The sequence below is a fragment of the Odocoileus virginianus genome, chromosome 19 (assembly GCF_023699985.2).
Source record: "Odocoileus virginianus isolate 20LAN1187 ecotype Illinois chromosome 19, Ovbor_1.2, whole genome shotgun sequence".
NCBI classification, from domain to species: Eukaryota; Metazoa; Chordata; class Mammalia; order Artiodactyla; family Cervidae; genus Odocoileus; species Odocoileus virginianus.
In genome coordinates, this window is record NC_069692.1 from 35454193 (window position 1) to 35481269 (window position 27077).

General features: G+C 35.8%; 1 protein-coding gene across 4 annotated transcripts in view; it reads left to right on the forward strand.

The window, feature by feature from the left end:
• Positions 1 to 27077, forward strand: part of MMS22L (MMS22 like, DNA repair protein) — a 119245-nt gene that overhangs the window by 36364 nt on the left and 55804 nt on the right. For all 4 annotated transcript variants that reach the window (XM_070450077.1, XM_020909708.2, XM_070450079.1 and 1 more), the window contains 3 exons: positions 1859 to 1978; positions 4155 to 4381; positions 6245 to 6748. In XM_070450077.1, the coding sequence (XP_070306178.1) occupies positions 1859 to 1978; positions 4155 to 4381; positions 6245 to 6748 (851 nt within the window). The remainder of the gene's footprint in view (positions 1 to 1858; positions 1979 to 4154; positions 4382 to 6244; positions 6749 to 27077) is intronic.

Sequence of the window (27077 nt, forward strand, 5' to 3'; positions counted from 1 at the left end):
TCAATATGAAGGTAATATCTGAGTTTGTACCAACAGCTCTGACTTTTTCCTTGAGCTGTAGACCCATAAATTGTGTAATATTTCCACTCATTTCCCTGTGCACTCTCTCATCTGTCCCTTCCCTGTTCTTTGCCACTTTAAGAAGTGGTTCCATCAATCCATTTTCTTAAGCCAAAACTTAAGAATTCCCCTTAATTGCTATCTTTTCCTTCATACCTTAATATAAATCATCAACAAATCCCATCAACATAACTCTAAAATTGTCTGCCTGTCTTAAGCTTAGAGTTTCACAGTTATCTCCTAGAGTTTTAAGTTGGTGGGAGGAGAAGGAAGTAGAAAAAAGGAGACATTTTAATCTTCTGGGAGGAAATAACCACGTACCTTTGTTGAAAAGAGACAATACTGGATCCATTCAACAATTATTTACTTAAAGCATACTGTTTACCAGGCACCTTCACATTGCCAGCATGTCTGCTTTGTACTTAACCTTTGTCTGCTTTTCCGTTACACTGGAAGTTCCCTTTCAGCGCTTCTAACTTAACTTTATACCCCTGTTCTTCTCTGCTATTCTCATCTTGCTTGATCCAGTGTAGCATTTTTGAAACCTTCCTTTCATGCCATCCCTGTGTTTACAATCCTGTAAAGGCTTCCCAACATAATTGAAACACAGTCCATACTTCTGAGTGTGACCTGTAAAGCCTTAAGTGAGATACGGTTCCTGACCATCTCTGACTTAATCTGGTAATACCAAGCTTACTGCGAATTCAGGAACTTTCCGTGCATTTTCTCTGCCATCAGTGCTTTACTTTCATTTCTGTATGTGGTTGGCTCTTTTCCATCCAATCATTTAACCCAAATTCCAGCCCTCAAAAGCTCAGATAATAAAGAATCTGTCTGCAATTCGAGAGACCAGAGTTCCATCCCTGGGTGTGGACGATCCCCTGGAAGAGTAAGACGGCAATCCACTTCAGTATTCCTGCCTGGAGTATCCCACAGACAGAGGAGCCTGGCAGGCTACATGCCACGGGGTCGCAGAGAGTCAGACGCAATTGAGCAACTAGCACTACTACTGCTAGCCCTCAAAAAGGCCTTTCAGTTCATAGTTCCTGATTTAAAACAATGGCCCACATGCTTTGTCAGTTACTCTACCACATTACTCTGCTTTTGTTTTGCCTTTTGCAGTGGTTGTAACTGTTTACATTTATCTTGTTTGTGTCTTTTTCCATTCTCCCCAAAGTGTAACTTCTATCAGTGTGTGTACCAGGTCTGACTCATTTATTGCATTTTGCCTAGAACCTTAGAATAGTGCCTGGTATATAGTAAGTTTTGAATAACTGATTGGAATTCCGTGTTATGTCAGCTTTTACATGCATGTTATTCGATATATGTTTAAAGTGTCACTTTTTTACTCTTACCTATTGCCACATTCTAAAAGGTTAAGGCATATGTACTCTGCCAATGCTCTGGTTTTGAGAAGAATAACTCCTACATTTCTATAAAGAATTGCCTAAGTATGATTGAGTCGTCTGTATTTTTAGATAACTTATGCTTCTTTCTGGTTAGGGTTTCTTTTCAGTCTCTGGGTTCTACACTATTTAGTTATTAAATACCTATTGCAGTTGTTAAATAATTGAGTTAAAAGTCAAACTGAGTTACATAGTTTCAATTATCATATTAACCTTCTCTAAAGCAAAGTTATATACCTTATGCTGATTCAGACCTTCTGGTCTGAAGATGAGAATGGGTATGACTTGGTGATATACATTTATATTCTTTTCAGGAGCAGGTTATTTGCTGCAGTGTCAAGTTATAATAATGTGTGTTGGTCATTTTGTTCCTCACAATTTCTGTTTTTTAGGATGGTATACTAGAAGAGCAGTTACGAATGCATCTTCACTGTTGTTTGACCCTTTGTGATTTCTGGGAGCCGAACATTGCAATTGTCACCATTCTGTGGGAATATTACAGTAAGAACCTGGTGAGTAAATAGAGTATGAATTTGTTCCAGGAATTTGAAGAATTTGAACATGGTATTTGAGGAATGTTTTTATGGTTTAATTATATATAATTACAGAGATTTCTTAAAATTAATTTTTCAAAGTAGATTAGAATAACTAAAAAATATCTTTATGTTTCACTTTGTCTAAAGAGCATTGACACAGGGGAACAGAGCATCTGATTTCCCTTTTCTCTTAAGGGTGAGATTAAGCAAAGAAACCAGATTTCAGAAAGATATTTTTTTAAATCCTCATTTATAAATGTTTTCTAACAACTGCTGATTGCTTGCAACACATTGAACAGTTAATGCTATCTTGAATAAGAACTAGTCTTGGCATTTGAGTAGCTTCTAGGCTACTAGGCAGAAGCACACATATTGTAGAAAAAAAAGAAAAGAGTTACAATACTCTGGAATGCTAGAAGAAGGGAGTATCTGACCCAGTGTTTGGGCTTGTAGAAGACTTGATGAACTCATAATTTTTTAAATTGGCCTGGGGAATAAGTAGAATTTTCCAAGTACAGAAGAAAATGAACATCCAAGCAAAAGGAATAGTCTGGACAAGTGTATAGAGACATGAAAAAACATGATTTATGCCTACTATGTTGAATAGTTCTAAATGATGGGTCTGAGGTGACGGGAGAAATACAGGAGATGAAGAAAGTAGAAGAGTTTGTCCAGGGCTGGATTTTGAAGGGTTAAAGATAACATTCAGTTGAGTTATGATTTATCCAGGAGACATTGGAAAGCAAAGATGTGACACAGTATGTATGTGTTTGAGAAAGTTTTTTCTGAAAGTAGTATAAAGGAAGTGGATACAGATGAGATAGTACTCCAGTATGGTAGTATAAGGAAATAATGCAGCAAATGAAAACTAAAATAGGGACTGTGAATTTAAAAAGAGAGGGTAAGTTTGGAAGAGAAAATTTTAAAAGTACATTTAAAGGATTGTTACTTGTGTATGGAGAGAAGATTTGGAATGTTTGATTTTCTGAGTAAGTATATAGTGAAACCTTCAATCAAGATAGAGAAAGATATGGAGAACTTACAAGTAAATTATAAGTTTGGGCCTGTACATAATTGAACTTATTAAAAATGAGAAAAATACCTTTCTCTGAAACATTGTCAGTCTGGCTGGAGAAATGACCAATTCTAATTTTCAGGCAGAATGTATACAAGATGGCTCTGTAATATCTTGTTATACCTGAAAACAGAGAAGGTATCCAAGTAAGCTGGAGTTGTGTCAAAAGAACACAGGAGCCTGCTTTAAGGAACTCCCATTCACCAGTGCTGGGTAAATTTGGGCATGATAAAGAATAACGACAGCTGTGGATTATGTGTTTAAATCCTCGAGTTTGTGGTATTTTTAGAAAAGTTGTTATTCTGGAAATTGTAAATAAAGGAAAATATAAACTATATTTTAAAATACCAAATTTCGTGATAGAAAATCACTATCTTGCACATCTGTTGAAATAAGCCGTCTGGATGATGATCATCCCTGGCTGTTCAAACGGTGGGGATCACTCAAACGGATCGATCAGCATGATTAGTCTTAACATCACAAAAAGAATGAAAGTCAGAACTTACGTGCCTCTTTGCTAATTGAAATAGGAAGTACTCAGGACTGCCATGGGAAGATTCTCACCAAAAAACTTGACCTGAATCTGATCAGTCCACTAGATAGAGCAACCAGTTTACAGAAAAGATAGCAGATGAAAGAATACATTACATTAAGTGACTCCAGGAAGATGTAAGGAAGATCTTGAAATGTAGGAAGATATAAGCCCCTAAAATCAGCATTTAGGAAATGCTGCACAATAAATTACCTGTTAAATGGTATGATGAAACCATTAGAAATTTTTATAGGATAAAAGATTTAAGAAGCATGTCAACCAAGTGCAATGTATGAATCTTGACACTATCCTAATTTGAACAGACTAACTCTTAAAAAGACATTTTGGGGATAATTCAGGAATTTGAAACACCCCTTGGTATTTTGTGCTTGAATGGACTTTTTATTTTAGGGGGAATATGTGGTAATGACTGTACTTTTTATGATTAAGAAGAGTCAGAATTTTAATGAGCTAGTTGGGATTTACAGCTTTCTGTTGTTATTTATTCAGAGATTTAATACTTGTTTTCTGTTTTTTCCTTTTAGAATAGTTCTTTCAGTATTTCTTGGCTTCCTTTAAAAGGCCTTACATATATCATTAAGTCACCCTTGTTTATGCTAGAAATGGTGAAGACGTGCTGCTGTGATAAACAAGATCATGACCTGTATAAATCCAGCAGTAGTTACACTATTTTCCTTTGCATTTTGGCAAAAGTTGTCAAGAAAGCAATGAAAAACAATGGTCCTCATCCTTGGAAACAAGTCAAGGGAAGGTGTGTGCCGTATCTTTCTTTGTCATGAATGTTCATTTACATCTTTGGAGAAGTTTTACTATTTGTGTTTCTTAAGTTAATTTGTACTTGAATGTCTTTATGGTTTACATCTTAAATGTATTTGTTAAAGGACAGCAAAATATGGAGCATTTTGATCTTGCCAATTTGTTACAGTAAGAAACCTACCTAATACCCCTAACTTGGGGAAGATTTTAGTTTCTTATTTATCTCATCAGTCCTGAAGAATGAAATCCCATATATTAAGTGCAGGTATAAAAGAGAACTGTTGTTTTTCTTGCCAGAGTTAATTGTAATGTTTCATGTAATTCCTTGCACATATTTTATTAAAACTTACAGAAATAAAAATCATGTCCAGATTATGCATTGGCAAATAATAGATTGTCTATAAAATTTTGTGTTCTTTGAGTCCACCAGTCTCACAAGCTCAGCTTTCTTGAATGAAAACTAACCAGAATATAATAGAACCAAAACCTCTGATGTTCTCATTTGAGGAGTATGCCATTTTCATATCTGGTGTGGTGAAATAAACGTTTGGTCACATTTGTCTAATGTTCTCCTTTTTTGAGAGTTTTGCTTGTTAAATGGGTGTGATTCTTACTGTCTTCCCTTGTTCTGCTTTTGCCCATGAGCCCCTTTTCTAGCCCTGGTGCAGTTGACTGTTCTCCACCGCTTGCTTAGCTTAAGCAATGGAAGTTCTTGCAGCAGAATACTTATGATTTCTGGTAGATACTTCTCAATAATCTCTAAATGAAATTCCTGTTTGAGTCACACAATGAATAATTCTTGCAACATTATGGTGATACAGTTTGGATTTTTTATTTAGAATATACTTTTTTTTTAATGGTATCTTTGTTAAACCTCCAGTAATTAGGTAGCTCAAACAGTAGTTAACTTTTCTTTTGTTCTGTTTGCCAGTTTGGTTTGGAATCTTAAGTATTTTTATTCAACGCATAATACTCTGAACTTTATTGCTTAAAGAATTGGAATTCATAACAAGACTGTATACCAAGCCTATCATGGGTGTGATGGGGAGGATATGAAGATAATTAGATCTTTATCTTCAGGAGCTTATCAGCTTCATTATTTATAAATAAACATTTAACCTCTCATAAGCATTAGTCATTTCTGTTTTGAATAAACCAATTATAAAAGTTGCAGAGAAACTTAACAGTCTCTAAGTAAGATTAAAAATGAATGGTGTTCAATTCTGATCCCTTAATTAATTAAAGTATATCAACTCTTAAATTATATTAGTGTTGACAGCAGATTTTTAAATGGCTAGTCTTGGATATTTGAGCACTAATAATTTTTGTTAGTGGGTAAAAATAATTTTTCCAGTATTTTGCATTGTCTTAATGTATAAATATAAAGCCAGGTCTTTGTGAAGGCTAGAGAGAGAAAGCATTTAAGGAACATTGTTATATAAAATTGCCCTGTTAAGAGTTCTGTAAAGTACATCAAATTGTACTTAAAAGAATTACATATTCTTATTTGTCAATAAACATTGGGAAAGAAAGGTAACGAGGAGATTAAAATAAAAGGAAAAGCCAAGTACTATATAGAAAATAGTATTTCTTCTGTCCTTTGGGGAAAGCCACTGAATCTTGATTCACTTATAGATGCTTGCTGCATCCTTGAGAAATTTGAAGGTTGAGAGGGGAGGCATAATCTGTGAGTTTTGTTTTCTAAGTAACAAAAGTGATACAGTAGCCCCCATTATGTAGAAATAGCTAAAAATTTGAAGTGATGAGACTGTCATAAGGATTGAGTTAAATGTTATTTTAAAAGATGGATTTTTGTGAATGAAACAGTATTAAGAATTCATTTGTTTTCATTTTACAGGATATATTCTAAATTCCATCAAAAAAGAATGGAAGAACTAACTGAAGTTGGTCTACAGAACTTTTTCAGTCTTTTCCTACTGTTAGCAGCTGTCGCAGAGGTGGAAGATGTAGCAAGTCATGTTTTAGGCCTCCTAGATTTCCTCAAGCCTACTTTTAAAACCTCTCCTCTCATTTGGAACGGTCAGATGGCCTTCCTCTTGATGTATACCCAGAAAAATCTGGACATTGGTGTTTTGGCTGAGAAATTTTCAAATGCTTTCCGGGAGAAAGCAAAGGAGTTCTTGGTATCTAAGAATGATGAACTGGGACAAAGACAGACTCTTTGGACACTTCTTTCCATATATATGGACAGTGTTCAGGAGGTGTTTGAGACAAGCCATTGCTTGCATCCTTCTCATGAAAAACTGCTTAATGATGGTTTTAGTATGCTTCTACGAGCTTGTCAAGAATCTGAACTTAGGACAGTATTGAACTTTCTACAAGCTGTTCTGGCAAGAATCAGGTATGTTTTCCAGTAATGTGGTAATGTATTAATTTGTTTTATATCATTACTTGTGTTGATTCTATGTTAAAGTTTTCCTTTTGACATATTCATGAAATTCTGTTGTAAAGAGAGCGGTTAAAGTAATTTTTACTGCAGTGCAGTATAAATCAGTAGTTTTCAAACTATCCTTTCAAACAGTTCTTCTTTGAAAGAAAGCTTACATGCAAGCTTACAAAACTCAGCTCTGGTGCAATCCAGGAGCCATGCCTCTTGACCCTGTCTTGCCTCTCTATCTCTCCTAAAAACATTATTATCCAGAGGGATAGTTCAGACATTCTAAGCAAGACCATGAACTCAAATCTGAGGTGACTGTCATTGAAACATACACAGTTTGGTGTACTTAAGGAGATTTTGGCCACATTGTACCATTAAAGAAAAAGTTATTTTCTTTAAATAGTTTGCCGCAGAGTTGTAGCCTCAAACACATGAAATGAGCTGTGCTTAATCACTCAGTCGTGTCCTGCTGTTTGTGACCCTGTGGATTATAGAGCCCAGCAGGCTCCTTTGTCCAAGGGGATTGTCCAGGCAAGAATGCAGGAGTGGGTTGCCATGCCCTCCTCTGAGGGATCTTCCCCACCCAGGGATCGAACCGAGGTCTCCTGCATTGCAGGTGGATTCTCTACCGACTGAGCCAGCAGGGCAGCCCCAAACACATGAAATACTGCCAGCTAAAGCAGTCTGTTCCAAGAGTGAGATAGGATCGCTCTACAGCAAGCTTTGTGCAGATGATGTTCATCAGTCATTCATGCAAAACGTAAGTGTTCTCAGATCTACGTGAATTATACAAATGTGCAGATGCACTCAGACCCAAACAGTAATGGGTGAGAGCAGTGGTCATGCTGTTTATTGCCTGTAAGGCTCTTTTCACATAGCAGTTTCACCTTTGAAGTTCATGTTCTTAACTTAGACACTACACTCACTGCAGTTAGGTATAGAAATGCAATTTTATTTAAAATCATGTCTGAACCTAATGAAGAAACTGCTTCCCTTTTCTTAGTTGTACATTACAAAAGTAGCATCTTTTTCAAAGATATTAAACAACGAAATTTCTGAATTTGGGGTATTTATTTATTACCAATTTCATTTATTAATGATTTTCTTAATTTACATTGGTCTGTGTGTTCATAGAAATCAATTCACGGGTTTTCACTCATTAGGTTTTCTGTAGTTTTTATATTCATGTACTCTAGTTCTTGATCAGATAATCATCCCTACATCTCTAGGGATCTAGATCCCTAGATATAAGCTGAATCAAATATTTAGATGGACAGATAGATAGATAAGTATATGAAAAGCCAGCTTCATTAAAGGAAGCTTTTACTGGTTCTGGATCTTCTCCATGAAATACGTTTGTTTGTTCTTAGTCTAGTAGAGTCTATTAGCAGATGCTATACTTTTCCAAGTGCCAAATTCATTTTATTTGTTCAGTTTTTAAATAAGTGGTAAGCAATATTTCCCTGTGCTTTTTGGGCACAGTTAGAGATTTCCACATTTCTGGTGCCATTTTTGTTTGTTTATTTATATTCGTCTGAATATACAAAGAAAGAAGGAAAAAGAGGGAACTGGTCTAAACCAGCCTGGTGATGCTGCAGCCTGGGCAAAGGAATAGACGTATTTAGCATTAAAGCCAAAGCAGTTCCAGGAGTGTTGGGAAAATATTGCTTGCAAGTACCTTGTAAGCTGTTCACTATAGGGCATTTTTGTTGAATCCGTGAGGGTCACTATTCAGAAGTACAGAGGTAGGAATCAAGAGGGCATAATGAAGACTGTCAAGTAGAGTAAAGGAGAGTAACTTTACATTTATATTAGGAATTTCTTCAAGACTGGATCTGGTTTGAGTGTGTTAATTTGGCGTCATCTTGAACAGGGGGCAAGGAGTAGGTGCACTACAGGACTAACCGATTAAAAAAAGGACACAAATGTTTATGCTGATAATATTTAATTCCTTGTAGAAATGTTTATGTTTGGTTTTGCTTTATACTCTTCAACTGTGATCAAAAGCAATTGCTCTAAGAGAATGTGAAATCATGTGTAACTTTCTGTCACCAAAATTATCAAGCAAGTTTTAACAGAAGTATGAGGTCTGTGTGAATAAGAATGGTATAGTAATGTGCAGGTCATTATTAATGCTGTCATGGTACAGGCACTGCCATCTTTTACGTTTCTAAAGCTTGCATAGTAATTTGCAACAGTCCTTCAATGAGACTGAGTGCAGTACATAATAAGAGGGACTGTGACTTGCATGGTTTTAATTTATTCCTTCAATTTTCAATACTTCCAAGCAAATATTGTCAAGACAGACTTGCTTTAGTGTGGGATATTTTCAGGGAAAGGGCCCCAGAGATCATTCAGGATTGTTTGCCTTAAAAAAAAAGGGGGGGGGGAGGGAGGGAGGGGAAACACAAGAAAAGTCCTCTAGGTATTTGATCTTTTGGAGATGTGTTCCTGATCTCTTAGCTCCAGATTTGGAACTTCATTGAAGTTCTTTCCAGAGGACTCTTTTGGGTATGCTGTAATAGTTTTACTATTAATATTATTAGGAAGTTCAAAAATAATTTGAATAGTTGTTAAAAATTAAAGCACAAGCTTTTCTTTTTCTTTTAAGTTAAGAACAAAGCTAAATTCTTTGAATTTTGATTTAGATAGAGAAAGGTGGGTTACATAGATTGATGATATTTATTCCTGACTGCATCCCCGACAAAGGGAAGAATGAAATACTTTAGCAATCTCTTCTGTTTTGTAATTCAGGTGGGAGTAAGCTACCAGTCCTTGCATAAATGTGTGTGCAGGATATGTGCGTGTGTGTGTGTGTGTGTGTGTGTTGAACTGGGTAATAGTTTTATAACTGTATGACAGTGAAATTATAGGTAGGAAGGAACTAAGATCACTGATTAAAGAGAGAAGCGGCTCCCTCTAGGCTGTTAAGAAATAATAACTTCATATGCCACTTTCAGCTAACTGGAGCTGATGGCTCACCAGAGCATTCTTTATTGCTGATTAAGTAGCATTATGAAAATACTGACTTGGTTATGTTAACTAAATGCCTCCATGTTTAAAACTCCGAATGTCAAATAGTTTTAGCAGTCATCTTTAACATTTCACATTTCCTTTCTGGAATCACATTTCTAGTTCTCACTTGGCTGTTATTTGAGGTTAATATAAAAATGGCAGTCTTTAATTTGTGGAGTTAGGTGTAGCCAAAAGCTTTTCTTTAATTATATCCATTCATGCTGCTATAGTTAAGGGTCTGTCAGCATTTCCATTATAAACCTCCATTTTCAGGGTTTTATAACACAGCTCTGAAAATTAGCTCTGGGCAAAAACTTGACATACAAGGCCTCATGAGATTCTCCCTCCTCCCCATCCCCCTGTTTCATTTTTACTGAAGTAGAGGTGAGTGATTTCAAAATGCCTTTTGGCATCTGCAAATATCATTCAGAGTTTAAAAAGAAACAATAAATTTTCAGGCTTTGTACCTGTTTGTTCTACCACTTAAGGGAGGTTGTGGACTTATGAATTTAAGCCAAATGGATATTGATCAACTGACATCCTATTTTGTATTAAACTAGAGCCTAGTTTCAAAGAAGTCTAAAGGCAGCTGAAAACTTGTCTAAGATGTCAAATGTGCAGACTAAGAAACAGTTCAAAAGGGAAGATGGCCTGTTTTTGATATTGCATGTGCTCAAGTGCGACTCCTTGAAAGGTTTGATTTTTTTTCCTGGCTTCAAAATACATTTGAAAATACAGACATTTTTTCATTCTTTTCTTCTTTTTCCACGAACTTGCAAGGTCATCTGTTATATATCTTTTTTGACGTTTAGCTTGTGTGTTTGTGTGTGTTTATACACATTACATGAGAACTGTGTGTAGCATTCTCCTCAGATATTTTCCATGCTCAATAGTTCTAGTTATTTTAATCTTTATGGTATGACATCATTTATTCTAAAAGAATTTTTATTTTAATCTTTCCTTTGGGAGAGAACTGGAGATTTTCTAGGTAAGGAAAGAGGTAGTTCAAAAGGAAATATTCTTGTGCTGATTGCCAAATAATTTACATGATTTTTTCAGAAAAAAATAGAGAACTGTTGACAGTATGCAAGCCTTTTCCTCCTTTTGTTATTGGGTGTTCTATTAGTATAATGGGTTACAGCTTTTAATTATTGAATTGTTTACTACAGAACAAGTTAAAACCAATATGATTTTTTAAAATAATCAAATTATTTTGTGTTATTTATTTGCAGTTTGATTAGTATATCCCAGAGTGCCCAGAACATCTGGGGTTCTGCTGTTTCATCATGTGTATATAGGAACATCTGTGTATTTGTATGTATATGTGTATGTGTGTCTTATATACACATAGGTACATCATTTATACTATGTATATGAGTTGTATACTTTATGAAGATTTTTATTTGATTTGATACAGATTTTTAGGACAGTGTTCTAATAATTTGAGAGAGGGAGCACATGAGTATGTCCCATGGAAAAATACAGTTTACAGTTTTTATTTAAAAAATCAGACAGTTGTGTTGCTAACTAAGAGTGATCCATCTACCAGTTTTGATTGCTTCAGAGAAAGCATAAGCTTCTCTAAGGGAATATACTAGTATTAACATTGTGGAAATATATAAAGTGTATGAATTTCTTTTCATTAAATAGTTCATAATGAGGTTTTTTACATGTATACTGTGAATTAACTTTTTTATTTGCTTATGTACTCTTTGCCAAGCTTGAATTGCACAAAGCATGTTTACTATAGCCCTTTTATTACATATTTTATAAATTTATGCAGTAATATAAACCTCTTACCCTAATAACTTGGAAATTTTTTTTTTTTTTATTTTGCTGAAACATATGCTATTTACTTAATTTTTCGTGTATAAGAGTTAATATTTGGGTCATTTATTTAGTCTCCATCTAGATCTATTAATAGGCATGCATTCTCCTTGTATAAGTACAAAGTGATTGTTTTAAAGTATTGTAAGGGAAAAGTTATGTGTCCAAATTTGAGCCTTATTAGTAAAATTAGGATAATAGCACAAACCTCACCAGGTTATTTTAAGGGTTAAATATAATATAACCCTAGTAATGTGAAGTACTGACACAGTGCCTGGCATATTAGTAATTGTTCAATAAATGGATGTTGCTGTTATCATCATCACTGCTGTTTTCAAAAGAGTTTTCTTTGTGCTACACTTTATGCCTGGCAGCCTCAGTGTTTGTGTGTGTGTGGACTTGATGGTTCTTAACCCATTCCTAATATAATACCTTTTACAAAGTGGATAGCTCAGTTGGTAAAGAATCCTCCTGCAATGCAGGAGACCCCGGTTCAATTCCTGGGTTGGGAAGGATCCGCTGGAGAAGGGATAGGCTCCCCACTCCAGTATTCTTGGGCTTCCCTTGTGGCTCAGCTGGTATAAAGAATCTGCCTGCAATGCGGGTGACTTGGGTTTGATCCCTGGGTTGGGAAGATCCCCTGGAGAAGGGAAAGGCTACCCACTCCAGTATTCTGGCCATGTTTTTCATGTGCTTATTGATGATTATGTTTTATTTGGAGAAATAATCTATTTGGACCCTGTGTCCATTTTTAAATTATTTGTCTTTTTGTTACTGAATTATAAGAATTCTTAATATATTTAGATACAAATCCCTCATCAGATATGATACACAAATATTTTCTCCCATTTTATGAGTTATCTTTTAATTTTCTTTCTTTTTTTTTTTTTTTTAAACTTTTTGGCCACACCATGTGGCATGTGGAATCTTAGTTCCCCAACCCAGATTCGAACCCGAGCCGCCTGCATTGAAAGGTGGAGTTTTAACCACTGGACTGCTGGGGAAGTCCTGTTTCACTTTCTTCGCATCTTTTGTAGCATAAATTTTTAAAATTTTAATGAAGTCCTATATATCTATTTTTTCATTTGTTGCTTCTGCTCATCTCATATTCTTGCTGTATTTATCTTGTTGGAGAGCAGTTCTGCTATGTCATTCTTTTAACACCTTTAATGACAACCTGATAAGACACAAAGAAAATGTAATGTCTAATTCCTTATCGCAGTTTTTGAAGTTATCCACAGTCTGGCTTTACTTTATTTCTGTACCTTTTTCTTGTGGTTCTCATTTGAGCAAATGAAACTATTAATTACCAAGATATCTCCCAAATCTTTTTTACTGTTACATTTTCCTGTCAAAACCAGTTGAGGGTTCAGATCAGAGAATGGCTGGGACAGCAGAGCTAGATCTGAGGACTAAATGGGCTGCAGATATGTGATAACCAATGATTAGAAAAGGGTTAAATTCAAGAAGTGAAAGCAGTTAAGATCGTAAGTCAGAAATGATCAGTGTTGGTTACAGTAGGCAAAGAGATGGGGTGGCAGAGTACGGGAAAAGAAAGGGGAAAGACCTCAGAAGACTTATTTAGAGGGATTTGGGGAAAGGAAAAGGTGATTTGAGAAGGTAGTGGTACCTAGAACGGGGCTAGAGATGGAATCAGTGAGCTTCAGGTAGGAGCACTGTACACGAGAGAAGTCAGGATTTCAGGCGGTAGTGGACAAACCCCCACCCGTAAGTTGTGCTTTTTTTCTTCTGCGTATTAAGGAAGTGTTTGTATCTTCTTCGTATGGCAGCATAGTATAAGAAGCAGGAGTTTTAGGGTCAGTAAACCTGAGGTCAAATCGTCCCTCCTCTGCTTACCAACAGTGCAATCTTGAGAAGCTGCTTAACCTTTTATAAGCTTCAGTTGCAAATGTGTAGAATAGTCCTTACTTTATAGGATGTGTATGAATGTCTGCTGAGGTCTCTGCTGTCCATGCACACTACCTGTGTGTGACAGTTTAAGCTAATGGATAAACTGTGGCATACGGTGCCTCCGGCGCACTGGTTCTCACCAGGTGCTCGGGGGCTGTTGGATGGTAGTGGCCGCTGTGGTGGGCAGCACTGCCCGAGACGCTGCGCCTCCCCAGACCCCTGCCCATGATAATCGCTCAGCATGTTTATTGTGTTCATTTACGTTTTCTCCATTTTCATGTGAGCAGTGTTATCCTTTATTCCAGGCTTCTCTTGAAACGTATGCTTGTCCATGTATCCAGTCTTGAATAGTTTCACTTTCCTTGAAATTTCCTTAACACTTTCTCTCAAATGCTCTTTATTGCTTTCTACTTTGTATTTTTTTTTCCTACAGAGGATACATCAAACAAATTATTCGGCAAATCCAGCTAATATTTGTGAGTGCCTGTAGTGATAACAGGCATTATTGTAGGCAGGCACTTGGCATACATCTGTAAACCAGTTAAGTGCAGTGTATATGATATGAACTCATGTATTTATTACATGAAAGACAGACTGAGAAAATAGAAAGGTACTTTAAGTGTTTATTGAAGCCATCACCTTTTCATCATTTTAATTTTATTGTTTCAACCATTCAGTGTTATTTGATAATGATTTATACTTGTCCCCAGATTTTACCTGCTTATCCAACAATTCTTGCCAGTATCCACATGAATGTAGAGAGCAGTATCTGTGCAGCCAGGCTATGGGTCTAATGGATTTAATACATAATCTGAATTTCAACTCTGTGCTTTTTTTCTTCTAAGCACCATTGGGCAGGAGGGACTTGCAGAAGAATGACAGGAGTCCATTCTTCTCAATTAATTGGAAGGTTTTTGATGTTATAGAAAAATGAAACTCATATCTACCCTAGCTGAAAATTTGGGACCATTTTTTTTTAATAACCAAAACTATTCTTCCACTAAAATATGGAAACAGGTGGAGTAAGTGGGCCTTTGAGCTTTTCCCTTGCTTTTGAGAGTCTCCAGAACCTTTCCATTGAGGCTGGGTCCACAGGAACACTTTGAATGTAAAAGTAGAGATCATCTGTATTTGGATTGGGTTGGAAGCAAGGTATTAAATATTTGGAAGAGGGAACTGAAATAATGGAATGGAGGAAATACTTCATAAAATAATTTAAAGCAGTTCCCTGGAGTGGAAGATTCCTTATTGAAAGGGCCTTTTGAGTGACTGTAGCACAATGTAAGAAAATAAGACTAACAGCAGTGCACAGCTGTGTGAATTTCAGAAGAAGTAGAGAAGTGAATAGAACTTTATAGATTTTTTTCAAGATTACTTTCAAGAAGTAGATGAATGGATCTTTATGACTTCTGATTCATAGTTGTTTGCAAAGTTTGAATGAAAGCAGTAAATTCCACCTCTCATAATTAGGAAAAGGAAGGTAACAGTGGCATAAGAACACTGAAAAAAATTGTGATAAACATTAGGATAAAAAGGGACAAGGGCAAAAGAAATACACTCTGGATAGGAAACATTTCATTCTTTTGAAAGTGAATGAGCTCAGGGAGTAGAAGTGCCATGATTATTTTCTATACCAAGCACTGGAATATTTCTCTTTAGCAAAATGTCAATAAATCAAAAGATGCTGGGATGACGTGAAAGTTACTTTCCCCAGTCTTACATGCCTGTGATTCCTTTTCTGAACTCCATGGTTCATTACAGGTGTCTGGACCACCCAGATCTTTGAAGCTTTGGATGAAATTCAGTAGGCTTATAGGAAGGCATTTGCTACTGTGCTCTTTCATGGCACCACACAGGGCTATGTTTCTTAAACCAAAGAAAAGTTGTTATAATAAATATATCGAAGACCGGTAAATCCCATTTGTGATGGGTTTGCTGAAGTTAACTTTTTCCAACTGTGGAATGGATAAAAAGACCTGAAATTAAGACTGGCGGACCCAGTCTTAAGAAATTCAGGAGATAAACTACTGTTGTGGCTTTTGGCTTTAAAAGGGAAGTGCTCAGAAGAAACAAGTGAGGAAGCAAGTAATTAAGCATTTATGTTCAATAAATGTAGTACAGTAAACCACTCAACTGTTTTTTTAATGATGTGTCAGAGAAGGAAACTGATCTCTTAATTATCCCATTCTTTTTAGATTAATAAGGCCTCAGAAGGCACTATAAATTGTGGAAAAGTAGATTTATTATAGTTTTAAAATGTTCCTAGGTATCCTCACCATCTTCTGATAATTCCTCTAAAGTTATTTTAAGATGTGTTTCTTAGAAAACATCAGAATACATTTTTGTTTTATGATATGGATTTACTTTTGCCGTCATATGGACTGTAAGGAACAATTGCTTACCTTTCACCACCTACCTTGTGGAGAAGGGTAAGTAATTGCTCTGTTTCAAATTTTATTTATATTTTAACAAAATTGAGAACAACTATAAGGAGTGAAACTAGCCTTTGGAACTCTTAATTTCAATTGTTTCTTCTTTACCTTACAAGATATATATTTTTCTCTCTTTAGGATATCTCTTGTCAGATTTAAGGCTTATTTAAAATGAAAAGAAAGCTAGAGCAATTTTCTTTATTCCATTTCAGTCTCCTAAGGCCTATTTCCCCCTGGTGAGCTCATAGCAACAGGGGGGTTTAAGGGAATTCAGCTTTCTGCAAATTAATGTCTCACATCATGAAAATTCAGGACTTTTTTTTTTTTTATCTTGAAAAGTAATACAGTGAGTGCGAGTATTATTTCTTGCCAGCGGGTGGAAGATGAATGATTTTGTCACAGTTTTACTGCTTGATGAGCAGTATCCTGAGGGTCAGGCTTAAGTCTGTGTCACTATGCTGCTCATTACTCTTGAGCTAAATAAGGGCTGATTGGATCTAAATTGCCTAGCACATGGGCCACAGATGAGCTCAGTGAGCAGGGGATGACCTGCTATTCAGTCTGGGAGTAACCCCGGTGTGCAAATGCAGCATTAGAACACCGTGGGAGAATGAGAGGCTACCGGCTGCTGCCAGCAAAAGAAATCGAAATGTAAAAACTCTTTGATGCTGTGATGTTAGAATTTGAAATGTAGGAAGTGACAGGTTGATGGTACTTATCAGCTTTGGCTGGATTAGAGAACAGTGTCATCTTGCTTCTATAATGACAGAAGAATGAAGCCAGCAGCTAACTACTGTGCAGAGTGAGGCCGCCGCCGTTGCCACCAGCCGTTGCTGCCTCCTACCGGCAGTTTTCCTGGAAACCGGTATAAAAGATAAGGAAGAAAAGAGCATCCTTGATAGATTTCCAGGAATTTGGAACTCTTTGGTGATGAAAAGCTGCCCGTGATAGGAGGCAAAGGAAAAGGCTATTTTAGAGCATACGTAATAGTAAATTGCTTTAAAAAACATTATTATTGAGAAATCAGTTGTTCAAAAATTCTCTAGTTAATCAAGAGTTAATGCATTTATGAAATGAATCTACCCAGAGCAAGAAAGCCCAGTATACTCTTCTTGTAGTGGTTTTCATTCAGGGACCTCAGTTGGGTTTGTTTGTCTCTCAATTATGTGTTTTTATAAATAACAACACTTTACTAACAATCTTCAAAGTCTAATTCAGACTACCAACCAGTGTTAGCACAGTTTCCAAGGTACCTGATAAAAATATCAATACTAAGTAAAAAATGCTCTTGATTATGTAGCTTATGTTGCATAAATCTCCTTCCTAAGGAGGGGATAGGATGGAAGAAAAAGTTTTTTCCTGTAAATCAAATGATTTAAAAAAAAAAAAGCAAAACCCAGAATAACCCTATGATGTAGGAATACTTTTTGTTTCATTTTATTCCTGCACTTGTGATTTAAAAAAAAAAAATCAGTGTTAGGCTATTATGTTTATGATATAAAACTTAAGAGTGAAAAAATGGGGTTACGTACTGTTTAGTGGCCTGCTTTTTTTCACTTAATGTGTCATCAGTCACTTTCCATGTCAGTGACATCTATGTTATTTTTGGTGGTTCCACAATATTCTCATAGTTTACTTACTGGTAAAAACTTACAGTGTTTGAAGTTTTCTCTAATAGATACAAAGTTGTGATGAATGTCTCTTTGAGTTTCTTGGTAGGGTTCTTAAGAACTGCTGTGCAAATTGTGCAATGCTCAAGTCTAAAAGTGCCATTCTCAACATTGTAAATGAGACTTTGATCTCTATGGACTTGTTTGATTATACGTGGAAGATACTTTTTAAATGATTAGGTTTAAAATATAGAGCCTTAGACATAGTTTTGTTTTGTTTTTTAATTGGGAGATGGGAGAAGGGGACAACAGAGGATGAGATGGTTGGATGGCATCACCGAATCGATGGACATGAGTTTGAGCAAACTCCAGGAGTTGGTGATGGACAGGGAAGCCTGGTGTGCTGCAGTCCATGGGGTCACAAAGAATCAGACATGACTGAGAGACTGAACTGGGAGCCATGATATAATTATATTCAAGGTTTATATTTACACAGATTGAAGGCAAAAGGAAAAGGGGATGGCAGAGGATGAGATGGTTAGGTAGCACCACCAACCAGACAAGAAAAAATACATAATTCAATGCATTCTATAGAAGCTAATTTTCAGCTAGTAGTAGAAAACCTTAGACTAGAAAAATTAAGATTTTGCCCTTTGGAGCCAAACTATAGTTCTATAGAAAACTACAAGGATAGAAAACTTGGAGAGTTTGTAAAGTTTTCAATATAACTTAAGCACTCAAAGCCTCTAGAGAGGGTTTTTAGTGCTTCTCTGTGTTATTTTTATGTTATCAAAATTCACGTATCCTTTAAAGAATATAAATAATGTACAATTGTATGCTGTAGAAAATAAAAGTCATTCCCCTCCTACAACTACCTGCCTTAAAGGGAAGTACTATGAACATTTTGTGGAATGTTCTTCTAAACTGCTGTTGCTTTCCCTTTTATCCATACTGCCTCTTTTACCACCTGTTATTTTAAGTGGGATTAGATTATACCTTGGAAATTTCTATAACTTGAGGTTTTTTTTTAATGAAAGGGATATCAAAGGCATCTCTCTAGATACACATATTATATAAGACTTCATAGTTTCTTTTTGTATAATAAATTTTATTTAACCCCTGTGAACATTTAGGAGTTATAGGTGATTTTAAGTTTGCTTGGCTCTTGTATCTATATCTGATTTTTCAAGATCCTGGTTGAAAATTTAGGTTGCTCAGTTTATTCAGGATATTAGTTGTAGTTCAATTCTGTGAGTTAATATATCAAGCATCAAAACCAGCAGAGCACGTTTCCACTTCACTCATTTTAATTTCTGTGAATCCCACGTGGAATTACGTCTTTTGCTTATAGTAAAAAATATTACTGTATATTTTTCAAAGGTTGCAGATGTGAATTTTAATTCTGACTCTGCCACTTTTCTTTCACTTTAATCTTCAGCAAGTCGTGTAATCTCTTTGAACCTCAATTTTTCGAATCTGTAAAATGTGTGCAATAATATTTACTAAAGAACTGGTTTGAAGCCCAAAAGAGATTATGTAAGTCAAATGTCTAACAGAATACCTAAGCGATGATTGCTTTTATTACCATTACTGCTTATCCACTGGTTTCAGAGAACTGAGGTGAAAGAAGGTATTACACTACAGGTAAATTTAAGACAGAGTTTCCCACTCCAAGATTTTTATAATCAGTTCAATTTTATTCCCTGAAAAAAAAAATGCTACTTATGTTTAAAGTGAAAGCAGAAATTATTCTTTCTTCGTAATGTCTCCCTTCTCCTCTTTTTTTCTTACAACTTAGAGGATTTTGACTGTATTAGTTTTGTGCCTTTGCATGAAACAGAATAACTATATTTTTCATTCAGTCCTCCTTTACTGAGTGCCCAGAAAGTACCTGCTGCGGCAGACGTTGTGCTGGTGTTGGAGGAAACAGATGCTGAAAACAGATCGCAGATCTCAAGTGCCCCACAGTGTAGTGAAGCCGACACATAAACAAAGAAATAACAGTGATCGATACACAAGTGTTGAAGAGACTCTTCTTAAAACTCTTCTATATCACTTACAGAATTTTCTCTGAGATTGCCCTGTACGAAATACTGTATGTGATTATTTGGCAGTAAGTCATTCACACTGTGTCTTATAGCTGATTGGTGGCGGAAAAACTAGATGAAAAGTGTTGAGCAGCTTGTGCTTAGGTGGATATTCGTTCAAAAGTTTTTCATATGGTTTTTGACATCTTCAACATACTTCCTCTATTAATAAAAATAACAGCCACTTATAAGCATATGGAATGGTCTTTGGTGAATTTTTAATAACAACACTATGTCATTGATACATTTTTCTGCATTTCTTTTTTCTGACATCTATTTTCTTCCTATTCCCATTCTCCAAAACCTTAATGTATCTTTTCTTCCCACTTCTTTAAATGTTCTATAAACTTTTGATCTTTTCAGGACAGCATACTTTAATATTAATTTAATGTGACAAAATAAAATCTAAAACCAATATGTAGTATTGGCATTGTACATTTTCAAAAGTTTACATAAATGCTCTCATACCAGAGATGCTGTGTACAACTGTGCCACTATCTATTTTCTTTTGGTTTTATACTTTTGAGATATACTGTCAGAGAAAACATCCTACCGAAAAACAAAGGATTTAGCCAAGAACAAGGAACATCTTGGGTTCAAGAAATGAAGACTCCAGGATAAAATAGTGAAGGGATGGAAAACAGTTTTATGTCTGGCCCAGGCAACCACCATTCCAGGTTTAAATAGAATGATGGCAAGCTTTGAGAGGAAGGTCCTCAGGAAAAAGTGGGGAAAGAAAAATCATTTTTCTTATTCTGGGGGAGAGTAAAGAAATTTTATTATAAAATGAACTTTTCTTTGAGTCTGTAACACCGAATGAGATATTGTTCTAATGACCTCTCAATAAGGAACCCTGTTTGATTTTTAATAATAATTTACCATAGCAAATTACATTTAATGGCTTAAATACATCAACTTTAGGAATATCCTGTATGTTTCAAATGCATTGAAATGTGCATTTTACATTTCCTTTTGGATATATAGAAGTTTTAAGGCTTTTATGTACATAAGTGTCATAATCTTTTAAAAATATTTATGTGTATATACATACACATATTTAACAGTTGACGGTTTTTTTCTATTGGTTTTCTGGGAGGAATTCCAGTGCAACTCAGCATACATTTCTTGGATACTTTCTGTGTCAGTACTGAACTAACAAGTGTTCTGGGTATGTTAAGCTGTACCCTATACTTTCAGAGCTACAGTGTAGTGGAAACCAGCTATTTAATGGTTCCACATTTTTGTATCTCCACAGTTGCTCCTTTCTAGATTTCTAAAAGGTCTGAACCATTAGTGTGATCCAATATATGAATAGTGTTTTCTTATATTTTGAAGATTACACATGTAAAATGGTAGGTTTGGTAGTTTGGTAGGGCCAAACTAACGGTCCAGGCTATTTAGAATTAACATTACAGTGTGAGTTTTGTGACAAGGTGTAATTATATAGCCCGTTTCCTAGAAGACAAGTCCATCTTGCCTGCTTTAGAGATCGTAAGCATGGTTCTGTTTTCCCATTTTCATATGGACTGATATAGTCATATCTCATATCATGACATAGTCATAAGTCATATGTCTTGTCTTTTTGGGTGCTTTCCCACATTTTTCATTTAGGTTAGGACTAGTAGGCACTGGAAGCTTGTATCATTTAAATAAATAACCTTTTAAAAACTTCGGGCAGATGATGTCTTTGTCTGTTCAAGTTGCCATAACAAAATACTACAGACGGACTAGCTCACTTAAATAAGAGAAATTTATTTGCTATCAGTTCTGAAGGTTGAAAGTCTGAGATCGAGGTACTAGCATTGCTCATTTCTAGTGAGAGTTCTTTTATTAGTGAGAGGGGCTTCTTCCTGTGTGCTCACGTGAATGTACTTACCTGCGGGTACATTATTGGAGACTCTGGTGTCTCTTCCTACAAGGATGCTAATTCTATTGGGTCAGGGCCCCAACCTTATAACTGCATTTAACTTTAATTACTTCCTAGTATGTGAATCTGGTAAGATATAGTTCAGTCCATAGCAGATGGATATATTTATTCCCATTGGAATAATGATGCTGACAACAGAGAGAGAACAAAAAAGGTTAAATTTTCATACGTTACTTCTCTTGTCTTATACACCTTTTATTTTGGAATCACAGAAGTTAGAGATCCATTACACACTCTTGTTTCAGTTCTTATCATGTTTAATACAAAGTTTCAAAGTTAGTGAAAAAAAGTTAAAATGGCTCCCTGTTGGTGTTCACCTGTAATCTTGCATATTAAATACATTGTATATGTCCTCAAATATTCATCGATACAGTATTTACATTATAGGGGTGAGACTGCTGGTTTAAGAATACAGTAAATTTCAGTGGAGAAGCAAATTGAGATGGGATGTGAAATGATAGTCAGATCTTTTAGTACTGTAACTTCAGTGGGACCTCAGGCTGACATCCATATTTTGGTTCTTTCACCTGAAGGGTAAAGGCTTGGATTAGCTTACTTCAGTGTTTCAGAATCTATCAATTATATGTTGAATGCTTTAATATTTGGGGGTAAATTTGCTTTTCTTTTTAGAGTTGATAAATGGAAATATGATTTAACAGTGGAAACAATGACTTTATTTTTTGGGCTCCAAAATCACTGCAGATGGTGACTGCAGCCATGAAATTAAAAGACATGTACTCCTTGAAAGAAAAGTTATGACCAACCTAGACAGCATATTAAAAAGCAGTTTTACATTACTTTTCCAACAAAAGTCTATCTAGTCAAGGCTATGGTTTTTCCAGTAGTCATATATGGATGTGAGAGTTGGACTATAAAGAAAACTGAGCATGGAAAATTGATGGTTTTGAACTGTGGTGTTGGAGAAGACTCTTGAGAGTCCCTTGGACTGCAAGGAGCTCCAACCAGCCCATCCTAAAGGAAATCAGTCTTTGAATATTCATTGGAAAGACTGATGTTGAAGCTGAAACTCCAATAGTTTGGCCACCTGATGCAAAGAACTGACTCATATGAAAAGACCCTGATGCTGGGAAAGATTGAAGGCAGGAGGAGAAGGGGATAACAGAGGATGAGATGGTTGGATGGCATCACCAACTCAATGGACATGAGTTTGAGTTAAGTCCAAGATTTGGTGATGGACAGGGAGGCCTGGTGTGCTGCAGTCCATGGAGTTGCAAGAATTGGACACAACTGAGTGACTGAACTGAACATGATTAAACTAAAATTTACTTAATTGGCTTTATTTTTGTATTCTACTTATGTACAGCTGTTTTTATCCCCCTGTTTCATGTAGCATGCACAAAATAAAAATACAAAAAAGAATGACATAAGGAAACACTTGTCTTTAGCACCAAATTACAGCACTGCAAATACTATCAAATATTTTTACTTTGACCAGTAGTTGGTGGTTTTTAGTTAACTTAAAAATAAGTTAATAAATACTTAGGTTGGTACTTTGCATAGGTTATTTTTTTTTTTAAGATAGAGGCATAATAGCCAAGTCAGAGTTCATTACTAAACAGCATATCTGATGAAAGCTTCTAGTATGTAAGGAGCTTTAGTCATTTTGAGTTCTCATTTTCCTGTGCAGGGAATAAAACTTCGAAGAATTAACAAATTTTAACTAAGTAGGCTGAGTGGGTGAAAGGTACGTGGATACCCAGCCAGCAAGTGGCTTCTTCCCTTGTGCCTTGTGTTTTCACTTGAAACACCATCATCTGTCTTTGTCCATCCTCTTCACTGGAGGGATACTTTTTGAGGGCGGGAGATTTGTCTTATTTGTATTTTTATTTTCAGCACTAGATATCCCTCTAAAGTGCCTAACATATGATGTTGCGCAGTAAGTCTTTGATGGTTCTGTCATGATGGATTAAAAAGTTAAGGAATCTAAGTAGAAAGCTATTGTGGGTGGGTTTTTTTGTTTGTTTTTTTAAGCTGGTAATATAAAAATGTATTTAAAAAAATAAAAGTGATTTAAAAATGCAGTATGGTAGCAAAAAGCATTAGTTTTGAAGTCATGACTAAATGATAGAGGGAATAATGGAAAGGAATGATCTGATGACCCAGGCTGGGGCTGTGTAATCAGGCAATAATATTCAAGCAACATTTTGAGCTATTATGGACATTATAGGTTTAGCGACTTCTTCTAGACTGCTGAAATTTTTCATTTGTTCTGTGGTCTGTGATTTCCTTCATTGGTAGTATTGATCTCATTACTCTAAGGATGTAAAAGAAAACCTTTAATATGATGTTATTTCATCTGGTATTTCAGCCATGTAAATGCAGAGATTGTAATTTTCAATGACTTCTATACAGTACCTGCACAGTTTTCTTCCTTGTGTGATGTTCTTATTTAGTTTTGAAGGGAATTGTCCAAGTATGAGACCTACCTCTTAATTTTGATACTTTTTCAGCAGGTTGGCTATGTATCTGTTGTCTCTGCAATCAGAGAAGGTCCTGTTTATCTCTGGGCAGGGTTAATTAAGCCTTAGGGCAGTGCTGGGTACACAGAGATCTGACAGAAAATCTGCCTGTGACTGGAAGATTGGCATGAACGCTGTTTATCCCTATCCAAAAAGTATAGAAATAGTGGGGGTGAGGGGTGGGGGGGTGGATCCAAGAGAGTCCTTACCGTACATACAGCTTCTGAGAGTTCCCTTTTGAAGCAGGGCGATGACTTTTAACAGATGGTCACGTTTGTGTGAGAATTTTATCTTTTGTACTTAATATTTTTCTTCCTAAAAGCAGACAGTTGTAATGAAATTATGTTTTCAGGCTATAAATGCATCTTAATTTCTATGACTCATGCATATTATGCATTTAAGTGTAACACATGGTGTTAGACTGGAGTCTTCTGTTCTTTGTTTCATATGCAAACATAATTGTCCAGTGGAGCACTTGATACCTTTGGTGATCACTCTCCAAATCCAGTTTTCAAAGCATACTCATCAGAAGCAAACTTGATATAATCATCTGCTCTGCTATAATTTACTTACAATCCTGGAAAATTCAATTATGAAAAGATGAGTGGAACATTTTTTCTTATCTCTTGGAAGAAGTTTACCACAAACTTTTATTAGTTGTATGTTTAAAATAGAGAGTTCCCACAAGTATTATATATTTTTTTGCCTCTAGCTTGAATTGCTGAGGTTTTCCCTCTGCTATAAAATACTGTAATTTTAAAGATACTATGTCTTACCTTGGTCTCTCTTTTACTTAGCATTAGGTTGTATTTTATTTGTCAGCTAATGATGGGAGAGAAAGGGAGTGCTAGCACAAATTGAAATTTTAAAATTGCTGCTATATTAATAGACTAATTTAGATAACAGTTATTCCACACAAAATATAGAAGTTAGTAGCTAACTTATGCTACCTCTGTATTTGAGTAAGTTTGGCATGGTCCTGATAATGGATATTCAGTGGTTTCTTTTAACTGTATTTATGTCACACTGATAAATTTTATTCTGTCTTGTCCCCCACCCAAATGCTTCACTTTGTTTTGAGGCAGTAAGGGGTTGTTTTAAAGAAACAGGAAAAAGCTAATGTCCCACCCCTTAGAGTATACTTTGAAAGTATATCATTTGACTGTTGTGAAAAAAATTACGGTATATGCAAACTGTATTGAATTTCTTTGTCCTCTGTAAGATAAAAATATAAGGCTATAGAACAGAATTTATTCTAATTTATTGTAAGATGTGTTAGTCTGGTGTTGTATTGAAACTTGTAGTTTTTTGAGAGTGTGAATTGCTTTTAGAAGATGTGTATGAAATGTTTTAATTTTACTGAAGGCATAGTGTACACGCGCATGTAGATGATAGGAGAGACCAGCTTTGAAAACTCTCCTGCCACCTCTTTTTTTCTTCTTACTTTAGATATGTTCTGTAAATTGTGCTTCTAGAAAGGTAGCGGGGAATGTGGTAAGAGGAAAGTCGAGGAATTAAAAATCATTCCAATAAAATGGTTTAATTTATGCCTCGGCAGTTAAGCAGTGCTCCTGGTTAACAGAAATACCCTTCAGCTACACAGGATTTTGGAGGGTTGGAGGGCACTCATTTGCACATAAATAGCCATTAACTGATAAATTCCCAGAGGCCTCCTGTTGCATGTTAGTGGTTCTGACCTACTTAGCTAGCTTAAATTTGTTTTACAGAATTATTATAATTCTATCCTTGGTACTTAAACTTTGTGATTAATGCATGCCTCACAATACAATTAAAGTATAATTATACAGTTTTGCGATTTCCTATCGTGGTGTTACTATTACCAAGATCTGGATTTTGCAAATATTAGAAGAGTTAAGGTTTTGATATTTATTACTTTTGCTGTTATTATGTGATTATGTTAAATGAGACCTTTTTATGTCTGAAGAATGGATTGGAGAGAGGCAGACCATTCGATGCAAATTTGTTAGCTTGGAAATGATTGAATCAGTCACTATGATCACTGGGTGCACTGTGTGGATTGAGAAGTCCCGGTTTTTTCTTGGTCACCCTTTCTCAAATGCTTCTCAAGTACAGTAGATTCTTCACACCATTCCCCTCCCCCCCCCCAGCCCCCACCCCGGGAAGCAATGTTGGAATAAATGTCGGGAAGCAATAGAAAAACCCGAGAGTGTGGGGTTCAGTAGATCTGAACTGCAATGCTGACAGTTACAAAAAGAACTCATGTTCTTGAGGCTCTGTGTTCTCACCTGTAAAGTGAGTCATTTGGACCAGAAAGGGTTGGTGAACCAAGGTGTTGCCGACCAAGTCTGGCCCGTGGACTGTTTTTGCACAGCCATTGAGCTAACAATGGTTTTTACGTTGCTTGAACTGTAAACTAGCAGAACAGGTGACTGTATGTGGTCTGCAAGGCCGAAATAGGTACCCAAAAAATTGTGCCAACTCTGACTAGATGTTTCATAGGGTTTCCCTCAACTCAACTCTTGGCTTTCAGCATTAAATTATTAGTTGATTTTTTTTTTTTAATGCTGATGTTTTATATGTAGCCATGCCCATCTGTTTGGGCTTTCACTTCTTTCATGTTTACTATTCAGAGTCATCTGTGACCCACAACCTTCTCTTACGAGCCCATTACGAATCCAGTTAGTATCCTTTTAAATTTGGGGATGATGACTACTTTTTAAAGAACCGTTACTTGAAATTTAGATTTCTGTTAAAGGAAATTTCCAGTAAAATGAGATAGTATGGTGTCCGTTCTGTTGAAAGGGAAGAAACACTTATTTGAAATACTTCACACTTTGGAATGCTTTAAAAGTTGTGCTGTTTTATAGAAAAGTTACATAAGTGTTAAATAATATTTTCTAACAAACTTCAGAAAACTTTTCTATAAATTCTTTCTGAATGTTACTTTTGGCTGACATATGGTATTGTATGACAGTAAGGGTTGGCCTTCCCAGCCCCCATGTTACTGAACGTGGAATTATGG